Here is a 27286-nt window from a genome sequence, read left to right on the forward strand (position 1 = left end):
GGCAGTTGCAGCTGGAGCTAAAAGGACATGTCGGCCTCAGCTGAGGATGTTGATTTCTACTTGGAGTAAAAAGAGAGTTCTGGAAGATTAGAATAGTGAAGTGAGGGCACCTGACTTGTTCAAGAAGAATCCATCCTCTGCCTTGGAGAATCGGCTGCAGGGGGAGGATGGAGGCATGGAAGCTCTAAGGAGAGGCTGTCTCGAAGATGAGCTAAGGCCCTGGGGGTTCAGCACAATGAAGCAGAGAAGATATGTAGAGCTGGTGTTTCAGGTAAGGCTGACAAGATCTTGACAGAGGGAACATGAGGTGTGTGTGAGAGAGAAGTCAGAGAGAGAAAGAGGAGTCACTCAGCCAAAACCCTTAGCAGGGAGAATTGTTCCTCAAGTGGAGATGGGGAGACTGAATGTGAGGAAGTAGGAACTGTGTCTGAGAGGTCTCAAGGCACAGAAAAGGGGGTGCTGAAATGGGGCAGGGACATATAGCCTGGAGTGGTCCCTACTGAGGATGCATGTCTGCGGCTACTGGGCAGGGATGGGTCCAGGGAGGATGCATGTACAGGGATCATGGACAGACTCAAGTAGGAGACTGATTAGGTCCCCAAGTCAGGCTGCAGATGGCTATGGGGACAAGGCCTGTGTCGGGGCCTCCAATAGCAAGAGACCCCCACAGGGACATGTAGCACTCTCCTCTCCCACACAAGGCCTCTCACCGCCCAGAAATTTTAATGAAAGGGTAATGGTTAGACATCACCTTCCAAAATCATATTTTAAATACCACCTTTAAAAGCTATTCACATTTCTCTCCCCTCTTTTCTAAATTATCTTATATTTTGATCTAAATAAAACAGTTTGGCTTATGAAAGCAGATGGACTTTCATTTCTTAAAAATGTTATACAGAATTCTCAAATGATTTTTCCCAACATTCCTGAGTTTGAAGGAGTCAGAGTCTGAGAGGAGCAAAGCTCCCCATCTCACCTGAGAGCAGCCCCCGGGTAGTCTGGGTCATAGGACTGGGATCCTTGGAGGATGATGGGGGTTGAGGTAGCCCTGGGGATGAAGAGGTGTGTGCCCTCCGAGATCACACTGACGGGTGCCCTGCTTTGCACTTCCACACCCACGCAGTAGTTGCTGTGCACCACGCTGCCCTGGATCTGAACCTAAGGGGTCAACAACAGGGGCGTATCACACAGGGTCAAAGCAGGTGCTCGCTGGATCTCTACACATGACACTAGAAAGGGAATAAGGGTGTGTGTATATGCATTCTTGGGTTCAGCTAAACCAGTCACTATTGTCAAAATAAACCACCTACAATGCACCCATTGGAGACATGGCTGAAGGCGAGAGTATGAGCATTTTCCTATCAAGTCAGGTTTAATCTGCAAAGTTGCCTGGGCTTGTGAACATAGAACCTCAAATAGCAATATTCCATGTATGCCATTTTGTGACAATTCTCAAACCTCTTCTGTTAACATTTTTCTGACTTTCATCCAAATGTGTAATGGACTTTAAGAACTGTAAATGAAATTTCAGACAAGTGTTTTTTTTGTTTGTTTTAGTACTAGGGATTAAACCCAAGAATGCTTTACCACCGAGTTACATCTCCAATCCTTTTTATTTTTTATTTTGAAACAGGGTCTTGCTAAGTTGCTTAGGGCCTCAATAAGTGGTTGAGGCTGGCTTTGAACTTGTGATTCTCCTGCCTTACCCTCCCTAGCCATTGGAATTACAGGCATGTGCCACCATGCCTGTGTCAGACAAATACTTCTAAATTTAGAAAACATAAAACAATTTATAAATAAGGCATTCAAAACATTCTTTTAAAATTTTGATGGTAAGCTGTGAGCAGTGTTTGAAAAGATATAGTCTAACCCTTGCTGTACTTTTCCCTGTTCTTGGGCTCACCCCTTCTGGATTTTCCTCCTACAAATGCACCCTGCTGGTCAGGCGCCTGAGTATAACCAGAGATAGCATAATGACCACATGATCAAAACTATGATTTACATCCCCAACCTGTATTTACTCAGTTCCTCCAGCACCAAGGAAGCCCTGAGAAGGCTCCAAGCCTGTGAGCTCAATGTGGGAAGTGCTGGAAGGTGCAGAGGTGGGAGAAGCTCAGAGCCCGAGGGTCTGATCACAAATATAACATCCAGATAAGAGCAAAGATGGAAAAGCAATCAATTAGAAGGCAGAGGCAGGACAGGAGGCTGCTGGAGGGTAAGGACATAGCTAAGGAACAAATGTACCAATAGATGTTGATGTCAGAGCATGGACCCAGCCCTGACCCCTCACATGGCCAGCAGGGTTCTTATAAGCCAGTTGGTCAGAACCCTGGGCTGGACATGCCAGGCTTCAATTCCTGCCTTATTAGCAGTTTTACCCCATCTCCCTTGCTGTACCCCCACTCTCATGAAGCTGGTGGATGGAAAGAGAATCCCTTGGATACACTGCCAACTGATTTCCTGGTTGGAAGGAGGATTTTTCCAAAATCCTCCTGATTTCCTGGTCACAAACAGACCTAAAGAATGGTGATGACACTGGTACTTAAGGTCTGCAGAGTAGATAAACAGCAGTATGAGGTATCTTCTGGAGGCTGATCATAGCCCATCTAGGGAGCATCCTCCCACCCACTCATGCCTCCACCAGGGCACCAAGATTGCTAGAGGACAGCTCCCTCAGTGACCTCACAGGACCCTGCCTCTGGACTACTTCAGGTTGACCTCAATCTTCCACCAAGAATCTGCTTCCACTAAGGCCAGTGCCTAAGATACCCCATGTTTAGCCACAGGCACAGAAAATCTTCTTGTCCTTGTCTGTGACAATGAACAGTACAGGTTACAAATTGAGATAAACCAAGCAGCTTGAATCAGGAGCACATACCATTTTCTAGAATATACCTACTAAAACATTTCCAGTATTTGAAAATTAAGCTTAAGAAAAAGAAATAACATGAATACTCATGGTGCTTTTTATATTGCACAGAAATACCAAAAACCTTGCCTCCTTTTTGAGCCTCTTTCCTCCCTCCCCCTGAAGATATGGCTTTCTGGCATAGCTCTCTCCATCTGCACTCCCGCCAATTGGGGGCTGTGCTCCCTGTCCTCTGCTGGCTCTCCTCTGGCTAGATGGCTGTATCCAGCTCCACCTTAGCTACCACCCACTTTCCATTCTGTTGTCTTGACAGACATGGCGCCTGAATACTCTCCAGAAATGTCAAGCTCAACCTCTTAACATTGAAGTCACAATCCACCCCAGGTCTCTGGTCATCTTCAGAAGACCCCCCCACTGAAGCCCATTTTTAGACCTTCCCACCATTCTGCCTACAAGCCCCACCTGCTTCAGCATGATCATCCCCCTCCCCATGCATGTGACTCACATTAGGGGGCATTTTCGGACAATTGTTGATCCTGGTCAACAAAGATGTGGCTGAGGGTTCAGGGCCGCTCCTCCCTCAGAGTTTCCCATCACTGTTTAGACATGAATCATATCTTCTGTAGCTTGTTGGGGTCCGTCTATCTCCCCCAATACATCATGTGTCCAAGTAGGCAAAGACCTTATTTCTCTTTGCATCCCTTCCCAGCACACTCATAGGTACTTGGTTTCCTTTACTCGGCTCCACTCACCAGGTCTTACAGATTCTCTTTGAATTTTCCCTTGAACTCTCACAATTAGCTATCATGGCAAATCAACTGCTCCTATCTATCCTGCTTGGCTCTTTATTCCATCGTCATTACCTGTTTCAGCCCCTAAGTATTTCTTGACTTGGCTTTTAGAACACTCACCCAGAAACCCATCCTTCAATCAGTTTCCGATTCTCTCTCGTTAATACTTCTAGAGAAGAACATGCATCCTGCTCAGAAACATTGTTTTTTCTTATGACCTGTAGCTAACAGAGTTCCTCACGGTGTGGTCTGTGGCCCTCTGTCACTCGGCCAATCATGGTGTGTCTAGTTCTCACTGAGATAAGTACAGGATCAAGAGGAAGCATGTGAGGGCTCCGTTCATGACATCCAGCACAGATCCAGTGGGATCCCTTCCTTGATTGCTCTTGAGGCTAGTGTGTGTGTCCAGGGACCCTGTGGTGAGCTGTCTGTGGCCTGCGCTGGGACCAAGGCTCAACAGGACTATGCACCCCACATAGTGAAAGAACACCATTCCTCTACTGCAGAGATTTTTGGGTTCCCAGTCTGGTATCAAGGAGCATCTCCTCAGTCTGGCCTTCCCACCTAACTACAGTCTGACAGCTATTGCGCACTATGCCTGGCCAAGCTGCTCCCCATACCCCACTTTCTATGCCTGTGCACCAACTGTTTTCAGGACCCCTCTTTCATGGAGCCCACTCTTGTAATGGCAATGACTCCTTCTTCTAATCCACACATTTTCACCATTTTTCTAGCCAAAAATACACTGAGCACTGGGTGAGGGCCAAAGTGCCAGGTGGTCACTGTGGATATCGTTCTCATGGCCCTGCCCTCTGGTGGTGGTCCTCCCGCCTTTTCTGGGTGACTAACTCCTACATGGCCAAGTCAAATATTCTTCTGGTGCACAGGAAGGTTTAGTTAAATAAACTAGAAGGAGTTTTTCATTGATTATGTTAGCATTTGAACATACGTTCTTTGGGGAGCCTTGAACATTTCTTCCAAAATCCTACCCACGCTCTTAACAACCCCCATTTGTTGGTAGAACAGATTTAGGATTACAAATGCTGAGCTCTTACTCCAACACAGAGTGGAAAGCATTGGTTTCAATGAACTGGCAATGGCACCAGGCAGTGAGCTCACCTTGGCGATGGCAGTGTAGTTCCCGCATGCCAGCGTGTAGCTTGGGAGAACGATAGTTTGTCTGTGGACATTGATGGCAGCAGGGAGGAGGACCGGGGACCCATCAGAGTCCATAAAGCTCCAGGTGTAAGAAAGACCTTGAGAAATGTCACAGAGGACAGCAGCTTCAAATGTGACTCCCAGTCTCAGGGGCTGAGACCTCCATATCTAAGTATTGACAAGAGAAGACATCCATCATATCTAATGACACAGTAAATTCTAGAAACTCATTCTCTCAAATCCCCAATTATTTTGTTTATGAATCACAGGGTGGAATTTAGGGCTGGACTTGAGACAGCACCAGAGCAAATACTGCCTCTATTTCATAGAGAAAAGTAAAAAGTACAAATAGAAAAATAAGAAGAATAAGTATTTTTTCCTTACATATTCCTACTGGGAAAAAAAAGAGAACTTTTGAAGCATGAAATTAAGGGGAAAATATAAAAGGAGAAGTAACTAGATTTCATTACATAAAAATTCTGAACTTCTGAATGTCAAAAATATAAAATTCAGAAAAACAATAGAACAAAAAAGAAAATTGTTTGCAACATTTTTGAGAGGTATTTGTTTTCTATATTTTTTTACTTTGCTGAAATATTCTAAAGTCATTATAAGAAATCATGACATTTAAACCTTTAAGTACTCAATATATATCTCTAAAACCTAAGAGTGTTTTCTCAGACACAAAGCTAGTATCTCACCTTAACAATTAAGAAGGAATTTTTTAAACAATTTAAAACGTAGTCCATAATCAAATATTTCTTATTATTTCTAAAACACATTGTTTTGCAACTGTTTGGGGATGCACAGACGTTCTTTTGTTTTAAAAAAAAGCAGGGGGAGGAGAAAAAAAAGTTTTTTTCATCTGCTAGAACTATAAGGTTTCTTAAACTATGGTTTATTAGGGAAAGCAAGAATAAATGCCTAATTCTTTATCTTATTTATCACATTCAGAATAAGAGACTGGGTCACTGGCTACTTCTAATGGTGAGTAGTGAGCTGTGTGTCTGCCTGTTTCGTGGGGAGAGAGAAGCTGCTCTCTCTCTTTTAACATCATTGATTTTTTTTTAAATTAATATTATTAATTCAATTGTGGACATCTTTTAGATGCTGGCAGTAGCATATTTGGGACCTGGGGGACTCTCTTTGAACTGGCTCTGGTGGCCTTTGATGTGATCTCACTGGTCTTTGAAAGTGATGGGTTTGTTGCACTATTCTTTCTACTTTTATTCATGCTTAAACATTTCTAAAATAAAAAATTTTAATGTAAACAGTAGTTAATAAAAATATAAAAACATATTTGGTAACATTTATAAGCTAAAAACACCAATAATACAAGAGGAATCTTAGTGACTATCCATCCATAGTCCGGATCTTGCCTTCCGGATCTTGCCAGATCTGTCCTTCCCAAGCAACCCCCCACCCCCACCCACCTGCCTGCCCCTTCCTGGACACTGTGGGCCTAACCTTATTCCTTACTCCCAGAGTGTGGAGAAGCAATCCAGGCTAGGGGACCTTGACATGGGAAGTCCATGCTGGGTGCAAGGGCTCCCCCAAGAGGATAATTTTTACCTGAATATTCCATGAAAATTGGAAAGGTTAAAAACTTATAGAGAGTCGAGAAATGGGAATTTAAGAAATATTGGTGATCCTTATAAACGGGATTTTACCTTTAGCATTACCTAATGGCTTTAGTTATTATTTAAATTAATTCTCAATTATTTTTTGTTGCTTCTGCTATGAATTATGGTGTCATTCTAGAACTTGCCACAAAACTGTCCAGATTCACATAGGCTATAGCAAATTTTAATACTTAGATGCCAATTTTCAACATATTAATAACAAACATTAAAAACATATAATCCTCATGGAGTTACAAGCAAGTCCTTACACACCAACATGTGAGAGCATGGGAAGATTCCAGCATGGTCCTTCTGAAGGTGCTCTGTCTTTCAGCTCTGAGACATGTAGGGATTATTGCTATGGAAATGCCATGGACAGACAGAAGGAGGTTGGCACAGAACATCATTGCCAAGGCATGTGTACTGATAGAAAATGGAAATAACCAATATTTCATAATGAAGACACTGTTAATGATATATAATTTGTGTGAAAGACTTAACATTATGCTGCCTTTAAAATCATGTAATCCAGATGCTTTTTTTTTGTACTAGGGATTTTTTAAAATTTATTTTAGTTGTAGGTGGACACAATACCTTTATTCTATTTTTATGTGGTGCTGAGGATTGAATCCAGTGCCTTCCACATGGGAGGTGAGCACTCTACCACTGAGCTACAGCCTTAGCCCTGTACTGGGGATTTAACTCAGGGGCACTTGACCATGAGCCATCCCCAGCCCTATATTGTATTGAATTTAGAAACAGGGTCTCATTGAATTGCTTAGTGCCTTGCTTTTGCTGAGGCTGGCTTTGAACTTGAGATCTGCCGTAGTCTGGCTGGGCACAAAATAACCGAGCTGCTGCAAAGCCTTGTAGGTCCAAACAGCCAACTCTTTATTCCCCAACTCTCTCCAGCACTCTACACACACTTCCCGGGAATACACCCCCTCCACCAGGATCCAAAGTAGCGGGCGCCCGAGGCAGCAGGATCCGCCCTAATCCCAGAGCTGCCCTATTCCCAGCAGGATCCGCCCTAATCCCTGAGCTGCCCTAGGGTCACCAGGGTCACCTTTCAACTATTCCCTCTAGCAAAATGCCAGGTGTCATTCGACTAAACTGTGGCTCTCAACAGAGATCCTCTTGCCTCAGCCTCCCAAATTGCTGGGATTACAGGTGTATGCCATCATGCCCAGCTCAAGATTCCTTAATAAGAGAAAGTAATCACATGATAACCCACCAGTGAACCCAATTTTATCATAATCACACACACTCACAAACACATATAAAAAGCTCCACATAAATTTGCTATAGCCCATGTGAACCTGGACACTCTCCACATATAAAAAGGCTTAGAAAAATACTGAATATAAATATAAATACATCAGATGATGATGAATGGTAGCTATGTTCTGCAGGATGGAATTAAGGTGATTTCATTTTTTTCTTTATACTTTAAGTGTACAAAATAAACTATAAAGAAAATGGAGTTATTAGTATTGTTTTCTTTGTTTTACAGATAAGAAAATGTTTTAAAAGATTTGAAAAACCAGAATAATTAATATGTACAATTTTTTTATGTGTAGGTCACAAATTAAAAAAAAAAAAAGCAGTGTCCCATGGCTTGGCTTCAGACCAGAACCAGGGTTCACTCCAGATCCTCTGGCCTGGGACTTGTGCTCTACCCAGGTGTTATTTAGTTATTTAGTTATTATTTAAATTACTTCTCAGTTATTTTTTGTTGCTTCTACTATGAATTATATTAATTTACTCAAGTCCCCTGGACTTTTGGTCTGTCTCCCACCCCAGATAATATGAGCACCCAGTACATAAAGCTGCCTGACAGTGTTGGTGTGTGCTGGCCTGGAGCGTGGGCAGGGGTCTAGCCTGGAAAGCTTTGGATTTCCTGAGCAGACTCAGGCCTGCCCCAGCCAATGGCAAGTGCTGCTAACTCCACTGCACCCTCTGGGAGTGCTGGGGCCTATGCTGCAACAGGCCTTTCTGCTTGTCACAGAAAACGTTTTGGCAAATGCTCAGTCATGGATTTTAATTCCCACGTATAATCTGAGCACCTTTGCCCCAAGATGTAAAATTTGCTTTAAATCAAAGACCTCAAAGGAATGCAAGAAATTAAAAAAAAAAGAAAAAAGAAAAAGAAAGGAAAAAACCCCACTATTTTTCCTAACCTGTAGGTGGTGCTCAACAATTGATCATTTCTTTTCATTTTGGTGTTAAATTTTCCTTTCTCCTGAAAATGCTACAGTTCTCTGCATAATCAAAAAAAGAAAGAAAAAGAAAAAAAAAAATCTCCTCAAAGCAAGCTGTGCTGAATGCCAGTGTCATATAGGCAAATAAAGGACTTATTCACATACCAGAAATCAGGCTTTCCCTTCCCGTTAGGCTTGGGGTGGGCCTTGTCCCCCACAGGACTGGCCCACCCTCTCCAAAGTCCTGACAGTGGTTCTTTTGTGTAAAATGTAGCAGTCTAGACTCCACAAAGCCTCCTTCATTCTGCAAAGGGCTGGCTGATCCTGACACCGCTCCAACAGTGTGGAGCGGTGCTGGCAGTGTGGCAGCACAGCTGGGAAGGACTCCTCAGACCCTGGTCCTACCTGGACCCGCCCAGGTCCCGTGTTCTTCACTGGGGGTGGCTGGCAGGGTTCACGCACAATGAAAAGCTGCTTTCTTAGGGTGGCAGAGCTGACATTGTTGAAGACAAGGACCTCCACTATAAATTCTCCCTCCCTGGAAGGGCAGAAAGTAAATAAATAAGATCAAAGTTGCCATACATCAGGCTTATCCACTGTTCACAAACATCCTAGATCTTCATAGTTATAGTATTTGATGGCAAGTCATCCCAAGGAGTAGGGACAGAAGAGATACAGGTTGATATTCACAGAGGTTATTCGTTATCTAATGTGATGGATCAGCTGTCCACCTAGTGGTCAAGCCTAGTGCCCAACCCCAAACTGCTGTCACACATTCCAAACAAAACGGCACAGCCAGGTGAGGACCTGCTACTCCAAGCAGCCTTTTCTGTTGACCAGAGAGACACACACAGTTATTCCTTGTATGACAAGTGCAACGGACCTAATCAGCAGGGTCTTTCTGTTTTAGTCTATTTCAGGGGTAAGGTTTCCTGAAAAAACTCCTAAAGACCTGAAAACAGAATAGGTCCTCAACATGGACCTGAATCCAGTTCCAGGAGAGGCTGGAGGGTCTCAGCTATGAAGGATGCGGCACAGGAGGAGTATGTGAACAGGCAACACTGGACCCAGCAGGTTGCATTTCATTAAGGAAAAGTATGTTGATTTGGTAAATGATGCATAAGGGATTATCATTCAAAACTTTTGAATTGGAAACAGAAAAATAGTCCCATCATAATACCACAAATTTGAGTTTCCAGGGACCAGAATGTCACTTGCTACCCCGGAGATTTGAAAGAAAGGCAAGTCCTACTGAGGCGATAAGGCTGCGGGTTGGTCTCAGATTCTTGATAAGCCCGGGGAAAACACTAGAGATGGCACCAAACACCACCTTCCTGAGGGCATGTCCTGGAGCAGAAGAGCACACTGCCAGGGGTGTAGGCCCTAGATGCCTGCCTCAGTATGCAGGTATCTCAATTCCTTCCTTCCACACATGAGAATCTATTTCCAGTGGTGAAGCAATAGACTATTTAGGAGGCCCCATCAAAGCAGCAGAGGTGGCTTGTGTTCTCGGAGTAACCTTGCATTAGAGGAATTTTGCAACATTTCTCTGGTGCTACTGCCCACACAAGGCTTGATTTCTGGATGCTTGTGCATACTCCGATATGCCCCTGCACCAGCATGAAGCCTCCATGCTCAACCTTGGCCATACTTATTTCATGGCTGGATGCTCACTGGGAGGTCTCAACTCAGAACTCAGACTAGCCAGAGACTTGGCTGGGAACCACTTGATCACACTCCTAATCTTGAGATGCGCAATCCTGTGGTTTGTACTTGTGGTTCCCATGGCCTTGTCCATCTTCTCTAAGAAATGCTACGTTTATTTTGGATAGAAGCATTGGTGCCACTTTTTCATCTGGTCATGCTCTGTATAACGACCGCATACACAGGGGTGGTCCCACAAGATTATTATAAGGGACAGAAGGAATTCCTATCTCCTCATGATGTCATAGCTGTCACAATACAGTAGTGCAGCATATCACTCACATGTCTGTGGTGATGCTGGTGAAAACAACTACTGTGCTGCTTTTATATAAAAGTATAGCACAAGGAATTACCCGGCCTAGAACACTTAATAAAGATAGAAAATGACTATGTTACTGGTTTATGTAATCAGTATATAATACTTTCATCATTATTTCAGAGTGCACTCCTTCTACTTAGAAAAGTATGCTGTGAAACACTAAGCTGTGTTCCCTGGCACTGGTCCTGTACATCTCATTTATTTCGTTTCTTGACAGCAAATGCCTGACTTATATATCTAGGTTTGTGCAAACATGGTCTGTAAGGTTTGCACAATGACAAAATCAGATAGAAACCTGTTTCTCAGAGTGTATCCTCATCATTAAGTGACACATGACTATCTCCATAATGCTTTGTTGCAGATAAACAGTAGGTGTTCAGTAAAGACTAAAGGACAGAATGCATGCTCCTCTGAGCGATACTGAAGGCCTTCTACAATCTGTCCCAGGCACCTTAAACTTTTATCTGCCACCTCCCCATTTGCTCTTACATTCACATCTCACCAGCTACCCCAGACCTCTCCCTCTGGTGCCCTCTCCTTGGGTCTCACCTGCACTGCTGTCTGTTGGAAAACACTCCCCCTCCCTTTCCCTCTGGCAAGCTCCTGCTCAGGATTCCCCCTTGGGCTCATGTGCAAATGCTCATGTGTGTGGTTCCCTAGTTTCTGAAGCAAAATGAGTTGTCACCACCACACCTTTTGGAACAGGAACTCCACCCCCACCCCCACCCCCACCCCACACAGAAGACAGCTCTCTTTCTCTCCATCTTTTTCCTGGATTTCAAGCTTATGCAGAGTCATAGCCAGATCCCATTTGTCTCTACATCACCTGAAAGACAGGAGAGCTGGGAGGAACCTGAGAGCTGATCCCTGAAACCCTGAGTCCAGTTGCTATCTGCAGCAAGCTGCCACCTGCCCCCACATGATTTACCTGCTATAGATGTGGCTATTGGAGCCACTCCCCGTGCTGACAGTGCCATCCCCAAAATTCCACAGGAAGGCAACATCCGTGCCAAAGTTGATTCTGCACTCAAAGGCCACGCTGGTGTTTACTAGGGCTGAGGTGGTAGACATGAGTCGGTTGGCTACAATTTTCTTCTGCACCCTGATGATGTGGGGCTTGGAGACTACACTGCTGATCCTGCTGGAGGCCTTGACCTTCACATGATACCTATGGGATGGGAGAGTAGGGCAGGAGAGAAATTATGTCATTTCAACAGAAAGGCAGGGGGAGCTGGGTGAGGTGGCACATGTCTATAATCCTAGTGACTTGGAAGGCCAAGGCAGGAGGATTGCAAGTTCGAGGTTAGCCTCAGCAATTTAGTGAGACCCTGTCTCAAAATTTTAAAAAATAGAAAGGGCTGGGGATGTAGCTCAATAGTAAAGCATCCCTGAGTAAAATCCCTGATATCAAAAAATAAAAAAAATAATAATAATAAAAAAAGAAAGGCAGAGGGATCGGGGACTTAATTTGTATAGTTATCAGAGTACTCAGTGATATCTGCCTTATGGGAAAAGGGGAGTAATATTTTTGGCCTCCCCTTCTTATTAGTTAGCTTCTTCAAGCAGGGGGGTGAGCACAGTCCTAGGTCACATTGGTGGCTGAGATAGAACTTGAACCTGGGATTGCTTGATTTCAAAGCCCAGCACTCTTACATAGTGCACACTGAAGGAAAGCGAGTTTCTCTCCTCTTAAATCTTATGCTTGAGCTCAATTTACAAAAGCACTCATTGGCTTGTTAAAATACAAACATGACACCCTTAAAATTATTTTGGTAGCACCAGGATAATGTTCCACCTGAGTACCAGCTGCATCACCATCAGCCACACCCATCATGACCACCATGTTTACGAACCACTGGGGGATGTGGAGCCTTCTCCGAATGCTTCTTGAAATTGTCCTCACTGGTGGATCATCTCCAAAATACCATGCAAACTCTAGGGGTATGGTTTCCTTAGTAACAGCCATGAAGGTGATGTCTGCATCTGTAGCAAACACTGTTCCGTTTGTGTAAATAGAGACAGCTATGGCAAAGAGAGAAAGGTGCAGGGACATCAACATGGAGGACTGGAATCCATCCAGAGAGTCATCATCTCTACTTTCCCACTTAGTCAAGGACTGTGTCAGGGCAGTGAGCTAATGTGAGTGCAGGGCTACGCCAAGGGTACAGCTGCAGGAGCCTGGCAGGAGGTGTAGCCTGAGTTCAAAAGCCTGGTAATAGCTCACCAGGCAAGATGGCTGCCTCCTTTGAGAATTATGTTTGGAAGGGTATGGGATGACATCTGTGAGTGATGATAGCCCACCTTTTTACACCTTTCAATGGGACCCTTGTGCCTATGGTTTCTAGAAAATTCCTAGAACAAACTGCAGGGGAACCAAGAACCTGCTTAAGGGCAAAGGTGATGGGCCTCAGGTAGAGCTGATACCAGAGCCTGTGCTGCCAGTGGCTCCAAAAACCCCAACTGACACATGAGGGAGATTTTGTTAAATCTGGAATTAAAGTAAAAACATACGTTGCATCTTGTACCAAACAGTCATGCTGGTCCAATTCTGACAGTCACCCACTAGGGTTTGAGAAACAAAGGACACATTATATGAAGAGGTGGATGGGATATGATGTATCACAACAGTTCCTGAAACAAGAAAAAGCATAGTGAAAGAAAAACAGGCTTAAAATTAGTTCAGTTTTCTCATGCAACACTCATCAATATTATCCATTTTCAGTTTTCCCTCTTTGAGTTCCAATACATTTCAAAATTTGAAGCATGTGCTCTGGAATCAAACAGGCCTGGAAAATATAAACCATGTCACAGTATTTCTTTCATTAAAATTTTCCTTAAATGTTATCTCTCTCTCTCCAGAGAACTCCCTTCATGGTAGTGAGTAAGTTAATTCTTTTAAAATATATTCATTGCTTTGCTAGATGATCTTGTTAAAAGTGTTTCTCCAGTGTATTCTCTGAGAAGCCTTCACCTCACAAGGATAAATGGAGATCCAAAGACAAGTCTCATGCACTCTAGTCCTCTAAAATGCAATGCATATTTTGCACATGCACACACACATGCATCACACACACACATAGTGTATTATTAAGAGGCAGATACCAAACACTGAATCAGATTCAGAAGAGGGCTATGATTTGAAACAACTCATTATAATAAAGGGATATTGTATTATATTATATATTATGTTGCTGTTCCTTTGCATGGCTTTTCAGTTTATAAAGAGAAAACTTCTATTTTTGTTCTTTATCAATGCACTAGAATTTTTTTAAAAACCCACAAATAACAGTGATATTCTAATTAACAACTAAAAATTAATTCTGACCACAATCTGTCAGTCCAAAAGTAAGGAAAGTACAATTAATGGATTTAGCAAAGATTATCCAGATATTGATCAGTTGGGCTGGATTAAAACTCAGATCTCCCAATTCTAGATTCTGACAGGCTATTTACTTATTCAGAGTTTAGGTGAGACAAGTCAAATGAATGACCATGGCTGATTAGAGTGTGCTAATAGGTTAAAACCAATTCTTCTCTATATATTCTATAACTCTTGGATGGAGAGTTTCTCACTAGGCTACCTGTATGGAAAAAGTGCAGGAAAAATTATAAGAATTTGTCATGAATAAGTTCACTGGGATGCATGCCCTTTTGGGTTCTCCTTTTATTATTTCTGGGAAATGCTATAATTCCATAATTCCATCTACTTGGACCACACACTCTGGACTCTTCCTTCTATAACACATGGCTGGAGTCTTCCTACCAGCTTGGGATTCCTCCTCTGACCTTGAGGTTCCTCCTGTATAACACTGACATAAAGGGACAGATCATCTACATTACAGCTGGGTGTGAGGAGAATGTAAGTAGACAGGAAGGAAATTAGAAAGCTCCTGATATACTGTGAGCACTCAGCATTGATCCTCAGTCTGGGCAGTGGCTATGGCTGCGCCATCTTCCTGGAATGTCCCCACACACCTGTCCTTCATGGCTCATCATATGTAACAATACCTCAGGCAGTCTCTGTTCCCACAGTTACACATAATCCCCCTCTTCTGAACGTTCATAGCCATTCTTAAGAAACTTTTCTGTTCCATTTCCTTATTTTCATGTATTTATCTTAATATCTTTTCTAGATTACAAATTCCTTGAGTCCAACACCTTGTGTGATTTCATTGTCATATTCTCCCAGCATACAATGTTCTGAATAACTATGTTCTGAATGAGGGAAGATTACAACATGAAAGTAATGTCAAATGTCGTATTGTTAACACTTGGATGGTGTAAATAACTCAAAGAGTCATCCTGTATTTAGAGCTGAGGTCTGGTTGCTCAGCCTCCAGACATGGGTCTTACTTTTCTGCTTCGCGGGGGAGCCAGCAAAGACAAGGACTTCATCCTGGTGGACACTGCTGGAATTCATGAACACAGACACAGCCTCACAGCCTGTTTCCACATAATAAGGTCCAAGCTCCACTTTGGTTCCATGAAACTCGTAAATAACAGCCCTGAGCATATAGACCCCTTCTGGAAAAAGAAGAGAGAGGAAGAACTTGTGAACTTTTAAAGATAAGCATAACAGTTAACATCTGCAGACTGGTCACAATGGGGGGACTAGTCTGGGAAATCTTGCAGCAGCAGATCCATTTCAAGCATGCACTCACACAGTTCACAGAGCCCCACACTCAACTTGGCTCTGTGTGTGGTTTAGTGCTCTGCTGATATCTGTTGAAATTCAGCCTTGTGCATGACCTTCTCTTGGCCACAGATTCCTTCTTTATGCCTTCATCTGGCCAACTTACCCCTACCATGACCCTCTTTTAATGACCCAGGCAGAATGGTGGCTACATCTGTCGTTTGTCTGCAGAACTTGGGTTATGCTTCACTTTCAGGCTTAACTATTCTAGTCAGGAAAGTAATCAATCAATAGATACACAATAAATGCTTATGAAATAACCAGTCAAGTTTTTCAGGATGGGAAACTGAAGCCCAAATGTTAAATCATTTTTTCTAGGCACAGAGTATGCAATTATTTCTTAGGAATTGAGATGGTCTTTCCTCTCTTCACTTTCCCAGAAGGTTGCAAATAACAGCATAATATGTAGAAAGGAGGGAAGTACTTTAAGGAATTAAACATCTATGGGGAAGAGTAATGAATGTGGTTATGGAGTAACAGGGCCTGGGGGATACTGAGTGAAGGCCAGAGGGAAGGCATCTGGTCACATTACATGTGCAAGAATAGGTACACTTTCCCAAATTGTAATCTCATTTGGAAGCTATATCTTAAATGCTGAAACATCATTGATAGCTTTACCCCAAATATCTTATAACACTTCCTCTCACATCTGTGTCAAAAAGAAAATCTGCATGTGGATTTTAATAAATAGAAAGCGAAAGGGACATTTGTGCTGATCATTACATTTAAAGTACATTTGTGTATGATATGTCAAGATCATTGTAATGTTTTGAGCAACTAATAAAAAAATTTTAAAAAATAAAGTACATTTGTGCTAATCATCACATTTAATTAAGAGCTGTGCTATGTGTGAACCAATATATTGTTCCTGCTTCATTTTAAAAGAAGAATTTCATGTCTACCAGGTCAGAAAGGCAATTTGCCTAGTAGTTAGGAGACCCCTCCACAGGCTTGAAAATTTGGTGCTAGAATATTATATAGTCAGATCTTAGGTATCCTTTACCTAAAAGTTTGCTTTAGACTTGACCTCTAGTAGGAGATGAAAAAATCAACTTCTCATTTTTGTTTTAAAGCAACAACAACAACAACAAAAATCAATGCATATGTATTAAAGTTGTAGATATTTAACATTAATAGAGCAATTGCTGATCTGAACATAACTACAGTCAGCTTCCAATCAGCTCTTCTAGGCATTATCCAAAGGTGATAAGGAAAATGAAAAATGAAAACTTTTTTTTTTTTCTTGGAGAAACAGAAGTTAGCTAATATGTTTGGGATATAAAATAGATGTAAAAGTTGTTAAAAATTAAGCAAAAATTAAGCATGAATGAGCAAGAATCGTGCTGGGGGAAGCACAGGGAAAGTATCCTGAAGTGAGAACCCAGAGGCAAAAGGACTCAGTGACTATGAATGTCATGAACACATATGGCACACATGCATAGCACTTTCAGACAGCCATTTTAGAAAACAGCAACTCTTTTAATTATGAGTAATACTGATGAAGAGAAAAAGGAAAGGGACAAAAGGAAGGAAGGAAGAAGGAAAGACCATTCAGAAGATACTACAAGAATTAAGAGGACAAATTCAAGAGATTCTCATAACAGAGTAAGATCATTTGCCAGAAAGTCATTGTTTACAAGAAGATAAAAAGATATAACAACTTGGGAAATCATTAGCTTCTATGATGTAAGACAGAGAAGAAATGCAAAAACTGATGGCAGCATTTCAAAGAGCATCAGAGAATAGAAACTGCAAATGCAAAAGAAGAAACATAAAGGAAATAATGATAAAGGCAGGAGAGATGAATTAAAAATAAAGAACAAAAAAAAATTTAGAAAAAGACAAAATAGACCCAACATATGTATGACCAGAATCTTCCAAAAAGAAAGCTTAAATATTGGAACAGAAAAATAGAGATATAATTGAAGAAATTTTTCCTGAAACATTAAAGGGTCTACTGGGACAAACTTCAGTGAGTCAAGTGAGAACAGCATGGCAGGACTAAGAGTGAGAAAATGTATCTAACTCTAGATCTAGGATTAAAATACAGGTGGAAGAACAGGTGACAGAAAAGCATATAAATGTATACCTTGACAGTGGGAAATGATACAGCAAGACACAGTTGGGAGGAAAGAGAAGATGAGGTGGAGTTGTAAAATAACACAGCTTGCTTGTAAGTAATTGCTAGAAATTTAAAAGCATGAGGGGCTGGGGTTGTAGAGCACTTGCCTAGCATGAGTGAGGCCCTGGGTTCGATCCTCAGCACCACATATAAATAAATAAATTAAATAAAGATATAAAAAAATAAAAATAAAATAAAAGCATGAAAACTTAACCAAACAATTAAGAAGTGTGTAAGCATATATAAGAGCAGAAATAAAAATACTCATGAAGATCATTTAAATGATGAAAATTGGTAATGTGGAGAGAGAAAGCAGACTATACTAAATTTTGTTATTGTTCATAGTGGATAATGAATGGGTGCTCAAAAGAAGTAGAGCAAAAAGGGCACTTTATAGGTACTGGGGTTGTGGCTCAGAGGTAGAGTGCTCGCCTAGCATGCACGAGGTACTGGGTTTGATCCTCAGCACCACATAGATGTAAAATAAAGATATTGTGTCCACCTAAAACTTAAGAATAAATATTTCTTTTAAAAAGGACACTTTATAAAAACCTCTTTATAAATAAAAGAGATCAACTAAGACAAGGCCACAAGCCTTCCATATAACAGAAAACTAACTTGGACAAACATACAAAAGGGGCAGGGGAAGTCATTTAATGAAGCATATTTTAAAATTCACAGAGCCCATAATGTAAAATATGACAGATCTAAGGCTGAACACCTGTTATGTCAGTAAAGACAAATGCACTCATCTCAGCTATGAAAATTTAGCATTACCAGAAGGGCTCACACAACAAAGCTGGCTTCCAAGAGAAACATTATGACAGTGACTACAAGGATGTCCAGAATTATGGTAGGCTGTGTAGTAAGATGGGAATTGATCCATGTAGCAGGAGCCTGCCCATACATGACACAAAAAAGCAAGATTCTTAGGCCACCTGGATTTATTCAAGGAATTAGGATGCACAATAAAAGGAAGAGTATCCCTCTACAATGCACCAAAAAAAAAAAAAAAAGATTTAAAAAAGGGAGAAAACCCAGGCATTGTAGTGCACATCTGTAATTCCATCAACTCAGGAGGCTAAGGCAGGAGGATTGTAAGTTTGGGGCCAGCCTCAGCTATTTATTGTATCAGTTTAAAAAGGGCTGGGAATGTAGTTCAGTGGTAAAATGCCTCTGGGAGGAAGAGCATGAGAAGAAGATTAACATTAAACAGGGATCAGAGGTGGGAGGGAAAGGGAGAGAGAAGGGAAATTGCATGGAAATGGAAGGAGACCCTCAGGGTTATACAAAATTACATACAAGAGGAAGTGAGGGGAAAGGGAAAAAAAAACAAGGGGGAGAAATGAATTACAGTAGATGGGGTAGAGAGAGAAGAGGGGAGGGGAGGGGAGGGGGGATAGTAGAGGATAGGAAAGGCAGCAGAGTACAACAGACACTAGGTAAGGCAATATGTAAATCAATGGATGTGTAACTGATGTGATTCTGCAATCTGTATACGGGGTAAAAATGGGAGTTCATAACCCACTTGAATCAAAATGTGAAATATGATATATCAAGAACTATGTAATGTTTTGAACAACCAACAATAAAAATTATTAAAAAATTGTGATATTATATATCTGTCCATGAAGGACAATTTAAGTGATTTTCATTAGTAGTACTTTTCTAGAATTTTGCCTTATGTAGGAAGCCCTACTATTTTAGCTGTGCAATCCCCAGGGCTAGTCTTCAACCCACCCACCTATCCCAGAGGGCTGATGGAAAAACTAAATGAGATGATGTTTGCAAAGGCTTGCACGCAGGGCACAGACTGACTCACGCACAGGTTAACATCAGACCTGCTGGGAGGGGTCCAGAAGAATGGAGTGGGGCTTCCTTTCTGGCTAATGTGCCAACACTGCTCCTATATCCCTGGACTCCGGAGGACACTGGTAACATACCTTTCCTGTACTGGTGATAGGCAGTCACCTCTGTTGTTGTGGACATGTTATAGAGGCTCATTTCAACTCCAGAACCATCACCAAATTCCATCAGCAGACAAACAGCCATTCCAGAAACCATGTGGACTCGAAATCCCAGAGTTGGAGGTGCCTGAGCATCCCTTTCAAGCAAGCAACAGATGGCAGAGGTCATGGCATTGTCCAGTCCTCTCGCTGGGATGGTCCCTGGAGGACACTGTGTGAGGGGACAGGGCATCTCTGGAACAGACATGGACTTGGGGAAGCTGGGGGTGCAGGAATCTTCAGGTAGAGGGCCCAGGGAGCTGGGGAAGAGAGGCAGAGACTTCAGATCTCAGAACAGTCTGATAGGGTCACAGGAATACAGCCCCAAAGAGGGTAGGAATGAGCCTCTTGGAAGTAGGAAGCAAGGTGTGGACAAGCCAAGGAACGACTTCATTAGCTGGTCCTCACAGTGCACTCTAGGCCAATAGCACCCGCATCACTGGACTCTTGTGAGACAAGCACCCCAGACCCACTGAGTCACAGACTAGGCTGGGCAGGAAGCTCCCAAGAGACTCTGAGGTCAGCAGAAATCTGAGAACTACTGTTCTAGCTGCAGAAATAAGAGTAAAATATAAATATTTTCTCTCTTCACTCAATGAGTGGAATTAAAAGATGGTGTCTTCCACAAGTCATGACTTGCTATGGTTCTGTACTATGGTTCTGTACACGTGCCATCATTTCCACATTCCCACACACAGTCCCTGGTGCTATAAGTAAGTTGGGGTTTGGAAATAGTCTAGACTACTCAATCTTCAGCTTTCAATATTACAGGACTTCGATTAACGATTAAAAGCAGTTACAGGTGAAGCCCATGGTGTTGGTACAATTAGATAGCTGGCAGCACAGGCAAAAGGTAAAGCCCCACAGAGAAGAGAGGAGAAATGGCCTGAGTATCTTAACAGGAAATTTTCATGCTCCTGGCACTTCCCTTGTCTCACAAGTGCTGTGTGTGTCCCGTTAGAGACAAGTTCAGATGATCAGATTCAGTCTGGATAACTGACTGATCTGAAAAAACAAAGGGAACCATGGGACAAGGGACACTGATGGCAAAGGGTAGCCAGTTCTGTCATCCCTGCATGGTGACTCAAAAAGGCAACAACGAAGACGCTAAAGTCACCAATTGCCTGGGTAGTGACAGTAGGTGGGAAAGTGCACACCTCCACCAACCTCACCCTACCTTTTAGGGATAGTGGAGAGACAGGAAAGCCATCTCAGAAGAGCTGGCTGAGCGCTGGTGATCTGTGGGGACCCGGCTGCCTTGGTGGGGGTCCCCATGGTGACAGTCCCAGAGAGTGGTGCCTTGGCTGTGTCCTCTGCAAAGCACAGCAGTCCCATGTCACAGCAGTAAATCCCTGTCTTCAAGTTGCAGGGGGCTGCTGCAGAAGAGGTGCCCTGGAACTTAAAAGTTCAATGAGAAGGGAGGGCTTCTCCAATAGCATGGCCTGGCCCCAGCACTGGATATTCTCCATAGTCAAAAACCAACTTAATAAAGATGACAGGATAGTGCACCCCGCAGGGACTGGCTCACACTACATAGGAGGCAGGTCTTATCAGGAATTTCAGGATCATTTCTTATCCATTCATGCTAAGCTGATAGGAATTCAGGTATTTTACATGACCTTCTACAATTGAAGCCAATAGCTCAGAAATGACACACTTTAAGACAATAAAATTGTACATTTTCCCTTATTGCAGTGACAAATTTTATTCATACCTTAAAACTGCTTGTGCAGTGTCCAAAGAACTTAGAAAGGCAAAAAAGGGGTCACTGACAAACTCCAAGGACAGTTCCCCAGACTCTCGCCAGTAGCTTTCTGATAAAGTTCAGTGTGGCAGGGATCAGACACCAACCTCACATAGACCAGACAATGTGCCATCTGCTTTCCTAGGGGCATGCAGCTGCTGATAACAGAAGCTGGGGCCACAGCTGTTCCAGAGGTTCCCAATCACGGCAGAAAGTTTGTGAGGGGCTCTGATCATGAAAGAAAAGGCAGAATGAGAAGGAAATCTGGTGTTGTTTCTGTCATGCATTTGGTACCTGATTCTAATCATCCCAGTCTGCTAGAAAGACCCTTACTGTGACCTGAGGTCTATTTCCAGGAGTCCTTCCCAAAGGACCATCAGAGATATGATCTGCTCAGAAAGTAAACTAGACAGTGCTGGGTCAGGTGCTCTAGGAGAAGTTCTCATGATAGAGGGGAGCACATTTAGAGCAATTTACAAAAATCTGTGCCCACCTAAAACACTGCTTTGGAAGTTTCATGATGAGCAAATCACTTTCTATACATGCCCTGTCTGTCCTGTGGGGTCTGGACGTTGGCCTGGGTTGACTGAAAATCACTGTAGTATATGGCCATAGGCTAGGGATACAGGCCTAGAGTTTTGAGGTTAAGGGTGGCAGGTCTTGGGTTTGAGCCCTGGGTGGGTGGGTGGGGTTAGTTGGCGCCTCAAGCCCCCATCCACATTAGTCAGCCTCTGGGGCCTTAACTCTATTTACTATCAGTGTTTGCAACATGCCAGAGCTCTGCAGGGAACAGACTTGCCCAGCGAAGAGAGTGAACTGTTATATTGGTTAAAATCAGAAGGTAGCACTGGTTCCTGAACTCTCATCATCTGCCTCCCTATGCCCTTCTCCACCATGGCCTTCCTTGAACTTTGGAGTTTAAGGTGCAGAACACATGCGCTGTTCTCTCCTTCATCTGAAACCTGATCTCGGGAACTTTTGATGGCCAGTCTTCCTGACCCTTCTCTTTTCCAGAAGGAATATCTCAAGTTAGTTTTGCCCTTCTTAGGAATGTGACATATTTTCTAATCTGTTCATCAGCCTGCCAACTTGCTTTCTATATTTATATTTTTTTAGTTCTTAATGTAGTAAGGTTCTTTTAAAAAGGAAAAATCCTGCTGTCTTAGTTGAGCTTCAGGAAAGAAGGAAAAGGGTACGTGTGCCTGTCTGTGTAAGTGTAATGGCCTCTGAGCAAGGGGCTGACATGGGGAGTGTCCTCATAGACAGCAGAAGGCAGACAACAGGTACTCCACAGACACCCTCACTCTGCTCAAAGCTAAGAGGCCTTCTGTTTCCGGAAAGGAAGGCCAACCAAGCACACTGTCCAGAGGTTAGCTCACCCAACCACCTTTGGTTCACTACCACTGCAGGCCAAGGAAGGACTGTGCCAGCCAAACGGTGGGTGGGAAATGGAGCCCAGAAGCTCAGCACAGGGAGAATGTCACCACTGCCCTGGTTGACTGCTCATTCTCAGGTCACACATGGGTGGCAGAGACAAGAAAGACATTTCCCAAGGCAGCCCAGAGGGAACACTAATTCTAGTTGAAGATTTCTCTTTAATTGAACAGAGTTACACTTTGGTTAATTCCTAAACAACTTGTTAAGATAAATTGAAATGCTTCAGCTCTTGAACCTATTGTCGGGGAAGACTACTTGGCCCAAACTTCGAAACTGGGGCTGTAGCAGGCACGTATTTACCCACTGTCCTTCCAATGCCCTTCCTCTGACACCATCATTCTGCTTTCTGTCTGTATGAATTAGACCTCTCTAAGCATCTCATAAAGAGAAGCAAGTAATATTTGCCTTTTTAAATGACTGGCTATTTCACAAAGCATAGCACTCGTGAGATTCACCTAATTCTACTCTTTTCAGGTCCACATGCTCTGCACCCATGAAATCCAGTACTTGCACCCAGCTAAGGCTCACTGTGTACTTCCCAGAGTTCCCTACAGTGACAGGAGGAATCTTATCTGAAATCACCTTGTGTAACCCCCAACACTCAAGATTAAATTCATCATGCTACTTGGTCCAATTTTGCATACTAGTTCAAAGTTCCATTCTTTTTTTTTCCATTGGAGCTAAGGGGTACATTTTCTAATCCACTCTTGGCTTGTGAAGCCAGCTTTGACTTTGACATAAGACTGGTTCTTTGCAAGTCCCATGCCATCTGCAATGTTCAGAAAAACCTGACTTAGCTATGGTTCATGGACGTACCTGTCAGCACTGTTCTCCCAACCACAAGGAGCTTGTGTTCTTTTGTTAATAGCACTTAATGCTTCTTTTCTAGTTGTTTTCAAAAAGCTCTGTGAGAAAAAAATAAAATAGTGTCAGAGTTGCTTATGACAACATCTGGGAAAGTAACAATCTCCACTCACAAAATAGCACTGATCTCTGATGCATGCCAGGTACTGCCCTGGACTCTAGAGAAAAGGCAGCAAGGAGGACAGATGGGCTCTGTTCCCCAATGCTGCCAGAGAGCACAGAGGGCGAGGGTTAGAGTCAGGTGGTTTGGGGGGCTGTTACCAAAAGGCTACTCTGTGGTGAGACATCTGAATGGAGCTGAAGAAAGCTGAAGTTGCAGGAGGATGCCTGTCCCATTGGAGGAGTGTCAAAGAGTGTGGTGGGCTGCAGTGACCTGAGGGTAACAGGACAGCCCAGGAGGTGACCTCAGAATAAGTGGAGGATGGGAGTGGTCAGATGGAGGACACAGAGCTTCATTCTGAAAGAGGTGGAGGGCTCTGGGCACATGTGTCCTCATCAACCTGTGCTACAGAAGCATCAGTCTGGCTGCTGTATGAAAAAACAATGGGGAATGGAAGGCAGGGGACCCATTTGGATGGAGCTGATAGCAGCCCACCTAGAGTAGCCAAGGAGACAGTATTGGACAGATGCCTGTGAAGCTAGGACAGATGGACCGGTTGCTAGACTGAGAGAATGCCAGAATAACAATGTGCTTGACCTAAGCGTAGTCAGAACTTGGGCCTGGGAGTGGGGGTTGGTATGCCTGGAATCCATCAGGCCATGAGGACTTTACCCATGAGGATTTGACACCTCTGCTTTGACCCATGCAGCTCTCCTTGTAATAAAACTACAATTCCTCTGTGACTGGGACAGCAGGGAGGTACCTACAGCATGGGAAGGAGTCAAAGCTGGCCACTCATTGCCCCCACACAGAAAGCTCTGTCCCCAAACAATACCCATTGTGAACTTACATATGGAAAGCAGTCACCATGCCTCAGATTGAGGGCCCAGAACTTCATTTTTGCTTCTTGACATTTTTTTTTTAAAACCAGCATTTCCAGGAAATTAATATAGGTATAGAAGTTGGCTCTTCCCCTCTCTGGAACATGCACATGGAACTGTACAAGCACTGACTTTCCAAGTATTTTACAGATCTGTAACTGCCAGCTTCCAGATGCTTCAGCTCCCAGGAGAAAATTCAGGAAAGCCACATTGGAGGCTGAGATGCCAACTCACACCTGGTTACATGACAGCTCCTGTCTCATCTCTTCTATAGCAAGAACAGGAATACCCCACCCAGTGCAGGGCCTGGGCTGATCCTGGCCCTTTCTGAAAATATCCAACCCAGAAACCAAGGCAGTTCCACCTGTCTGCAAATGCTAACAGGCAAGAGGAGCTGATCAGCAAAGGAGAGGGATCCACAGAGCCCCAGGAGCCTCCAAATCCCCCTTTTAGCTATTGTTTCTCTCTGTAGTTCCCAGAACAGAGAGTCTTTTCTACAGATTTTATTTTTTTCACAGAAGCTAGTGTCTAAGACAATTTTAAGGCCTAGATTTATCTTCCAACTTTAACTATTTATATGAAATATCCAGAAAAAGCAAATATACAGACACAGAAGGCAGGTTAGTGGTTTCCAGAGGGGAGGGGAGGAGAGGCCAGGAGTGACTGCTTAATGAGTATCAGGCCTCCTTTTGGGGTGATGAAGTGCTCTGAAACAGACAGTGATAACTGTAGCACAACATTGTGAATGTACTAAATGCCACCAAATTACACATTTTAAAATTGTTTGATGGTTCTTGGGAACCTGAGGCAGGAGGATGGCAAGTTTGAGACCAGCCTTTGCAACTTGGTGAGGCCCTGTGGCAGAGTAAACAATAAAAAGGGCTGGGGATGTAGCTCAGTGGTAAAGCAACTCTGAGTTCAATTCCCAGTACCGGCTCTCCAAAAAAATTGTTAAATGATTTTTGAAAAGAGAGAGAAAAGTAAGAAGAAAAAAATAAAGGAAAATATAAGTTGCACTTCATATTAAATAAGAACACAGCTATGAAAATATTGATAAACTCTCTGATAACTATTGAAGTTCTAAAATTACATGATAGCTTCCTAAATTTAGTATAAGAAATCTCTGAATCTACTCTGATTATCTTTTTAGCTTAATTTTTTTATCACAGCTCTTCTCCACATATTTTACTTCAAATATTCCTCCAAAAATATCATGTTTCTCTTTGCAGTCAATGCCTTTTCCAAATTCTGCTTTCATCTAACCCTTGTTTATCCATCAAAGTTCAGCCTTAGTATTCACTACCCCCAGTCTCCAAGAGGAGGTGTTACCCTCTTGGGCTCCTTGTAGCCTCTGGACACAGTTCTTTGGTGATATTTTTCATGGGCATGGTGTTTCTCTTCCTTTCTTGGCCATGAGTTTCTTGAGGGCAGGGCCTTTTCTAGTTCATTCTCAGGATCCTTGGGTCCTCCACTGAGCATGGGGAGAGGTGCAATACCCAGAGTGGCTGTGGTCTGAATCAGTGCAGTGCTAGGCTCAGAAGTCCTGAATCTGCCTCCTTCAAGAACACAATCAAGATGCTCACATCTCCAACAGAATTCAGAAAGTGACAAACTCCAAAAACCGTGCACTCCACATACCTGAAGGTGCTATGACAAAGAGGTTATGCTGATCATCTGCAGGGGTTATCACCATGCCTGAGGCAAGTACAGAGTGTCCCAATGTATGAACATGAGCAGTACGACTAGGAAAACCACATACAGGCACCTCAAACAGCTGGGGTTCAAGCCTGCTGGAGAAATTCCACTTTCCCTTTCTCTTAGTCTTCCATAATCCATAAGGTTCTACTGAAATAGTAGACCTGATGAGATGTATTTACTCCTTTTATGTTGGAACTAGAAAATTGAATTTGTTTCTTAACCTCATAACATTTAAACTACCAACTATGACTTTAATTCATTGTAATCAGTTCCACCAATAAAAAGAACTCTTCAAATCCTCTGGAAGTTAAAAAGACATATTTGATTTTCCTCTTGTAGCAGAAGGATTTTTAAAACTCCATGCAGAATCTTAACTTTGCAGGACATGAATGAGCCTGTAACTAAGCCCCATCAACAAGTTGCCCTGGATCATGACTTCCTGTGGCCTTCACTTGAGCATGAACTGGCAGTCTGCTGAGGCTATGGAGAGGAAACTGCCAGAAAGCAGTGCAGAGGGTGGTCTCACAGCAGGAACTAGAGAGCCCCTTGGTGCACATTTCAGTATGGAGACTCCCAGAACTCTGATGGTCAAGTTCTGAAGGCATCCATCTGTGCTGACAGCTGAGGTCCAGGTGGTGGGGGGAGGGAGAGGGATGCATCAAGGCACAGAACCATGCCAGACTTATCCTGTTAGAATATGTACAGGTAGGGGTTGGGCACTGATTGACTTGGTCTTGTAAGAAGTAGCAGAAGATAGTATTTAGTTTTAATTGGGATGTAAGATCCACTTGAATAGTAGCCATTTTAATTATATCCCTTCCCTTTGTCCTCCCCAATTTTAAAATTAGCTAATTGCATAGATTGTAACCCTGAGATCCTCCTATCAGGACAAGGGGAAGCAATGTGTTAGGGATGAAAGCAGGCTGACTGTCCTCCTGGAACACTTACTAGCCAGGTATCCCAACACAAGTAAAATTTGCCTTGCCCACTCATTTTGGACCACTTCCCAGCATGTGTTTGATTTCTTGCAGCACCTGGGTATTTCTAACAGTCTGTTGATTTTGAAGCTCCACAGGT

At 43.0% G+C, this 27286-nt stretch overlaps 1 protein-coding gene across 3 annotated transcripts in view; it reads right to left on the reverse strand.

Moving 5' to 3' along the window:
- LOC107146081 (polycystic kidney disease protein 1-like 1) overlaps positions 1–27286 on the reverse strand; it is an 82951-nt gene that overhangs the window by 40068 nt on the left and 15597 nt on the right. The window contains exons 6-16 of one of the 3 annotated variants that reach the window (XM_048786581.1): positions 23483–23571; positions 21337–21457; positions 20663–20877; positions 19423–19745; positions 15018–15188; positions 13176–13295; positions 12518–12686; positions 11593–11832; positions 9047–9179; positions 4780–4986; positions 977–1158 (exon numbers count right to left, since the gene is read on the reverse strand). In XM_048786581.1, coding sequence (XP_048642538.1) covers positions 977–1158; positions 4780–4986; positions 9047–9179; positions 11593–11832; positions 12518–12686; positions 13176–13295; positions 15018–15188; positions 19423–19745; positions 20663–20877; positions 21337–21457; positions 23483–23571 — 1970 coding nt within the window. Of the gene's footprint in view, positions 1–976; positions 1159–4779; positions 4987–9046; positions 9180–11592; positions 11833–12517; positions 12687–13175; positions 13296–15017; positions 15189–19422; positions 19746–20662; positions 20878–21336; positions 21458–23482; positions 23572–27286 lie in introns of those variants that run through there. The other 2 variants (XM_048786584.1, XM_048786582.1) reach the window with 2 other exon arrangements.

This window comes from Marmota marmota, unplaced genomic scaffold (assembly GCF_001458135.2).
Source record: "Marmota marmota marmota unplaced genomic scaffold, marMar, whole genome shotgun sequence".
NCBI lineage: Eukaryota > Metazoa > Chordata > Mammalia > Rodentia > Sciuridae > Marmota > Marmota marmota.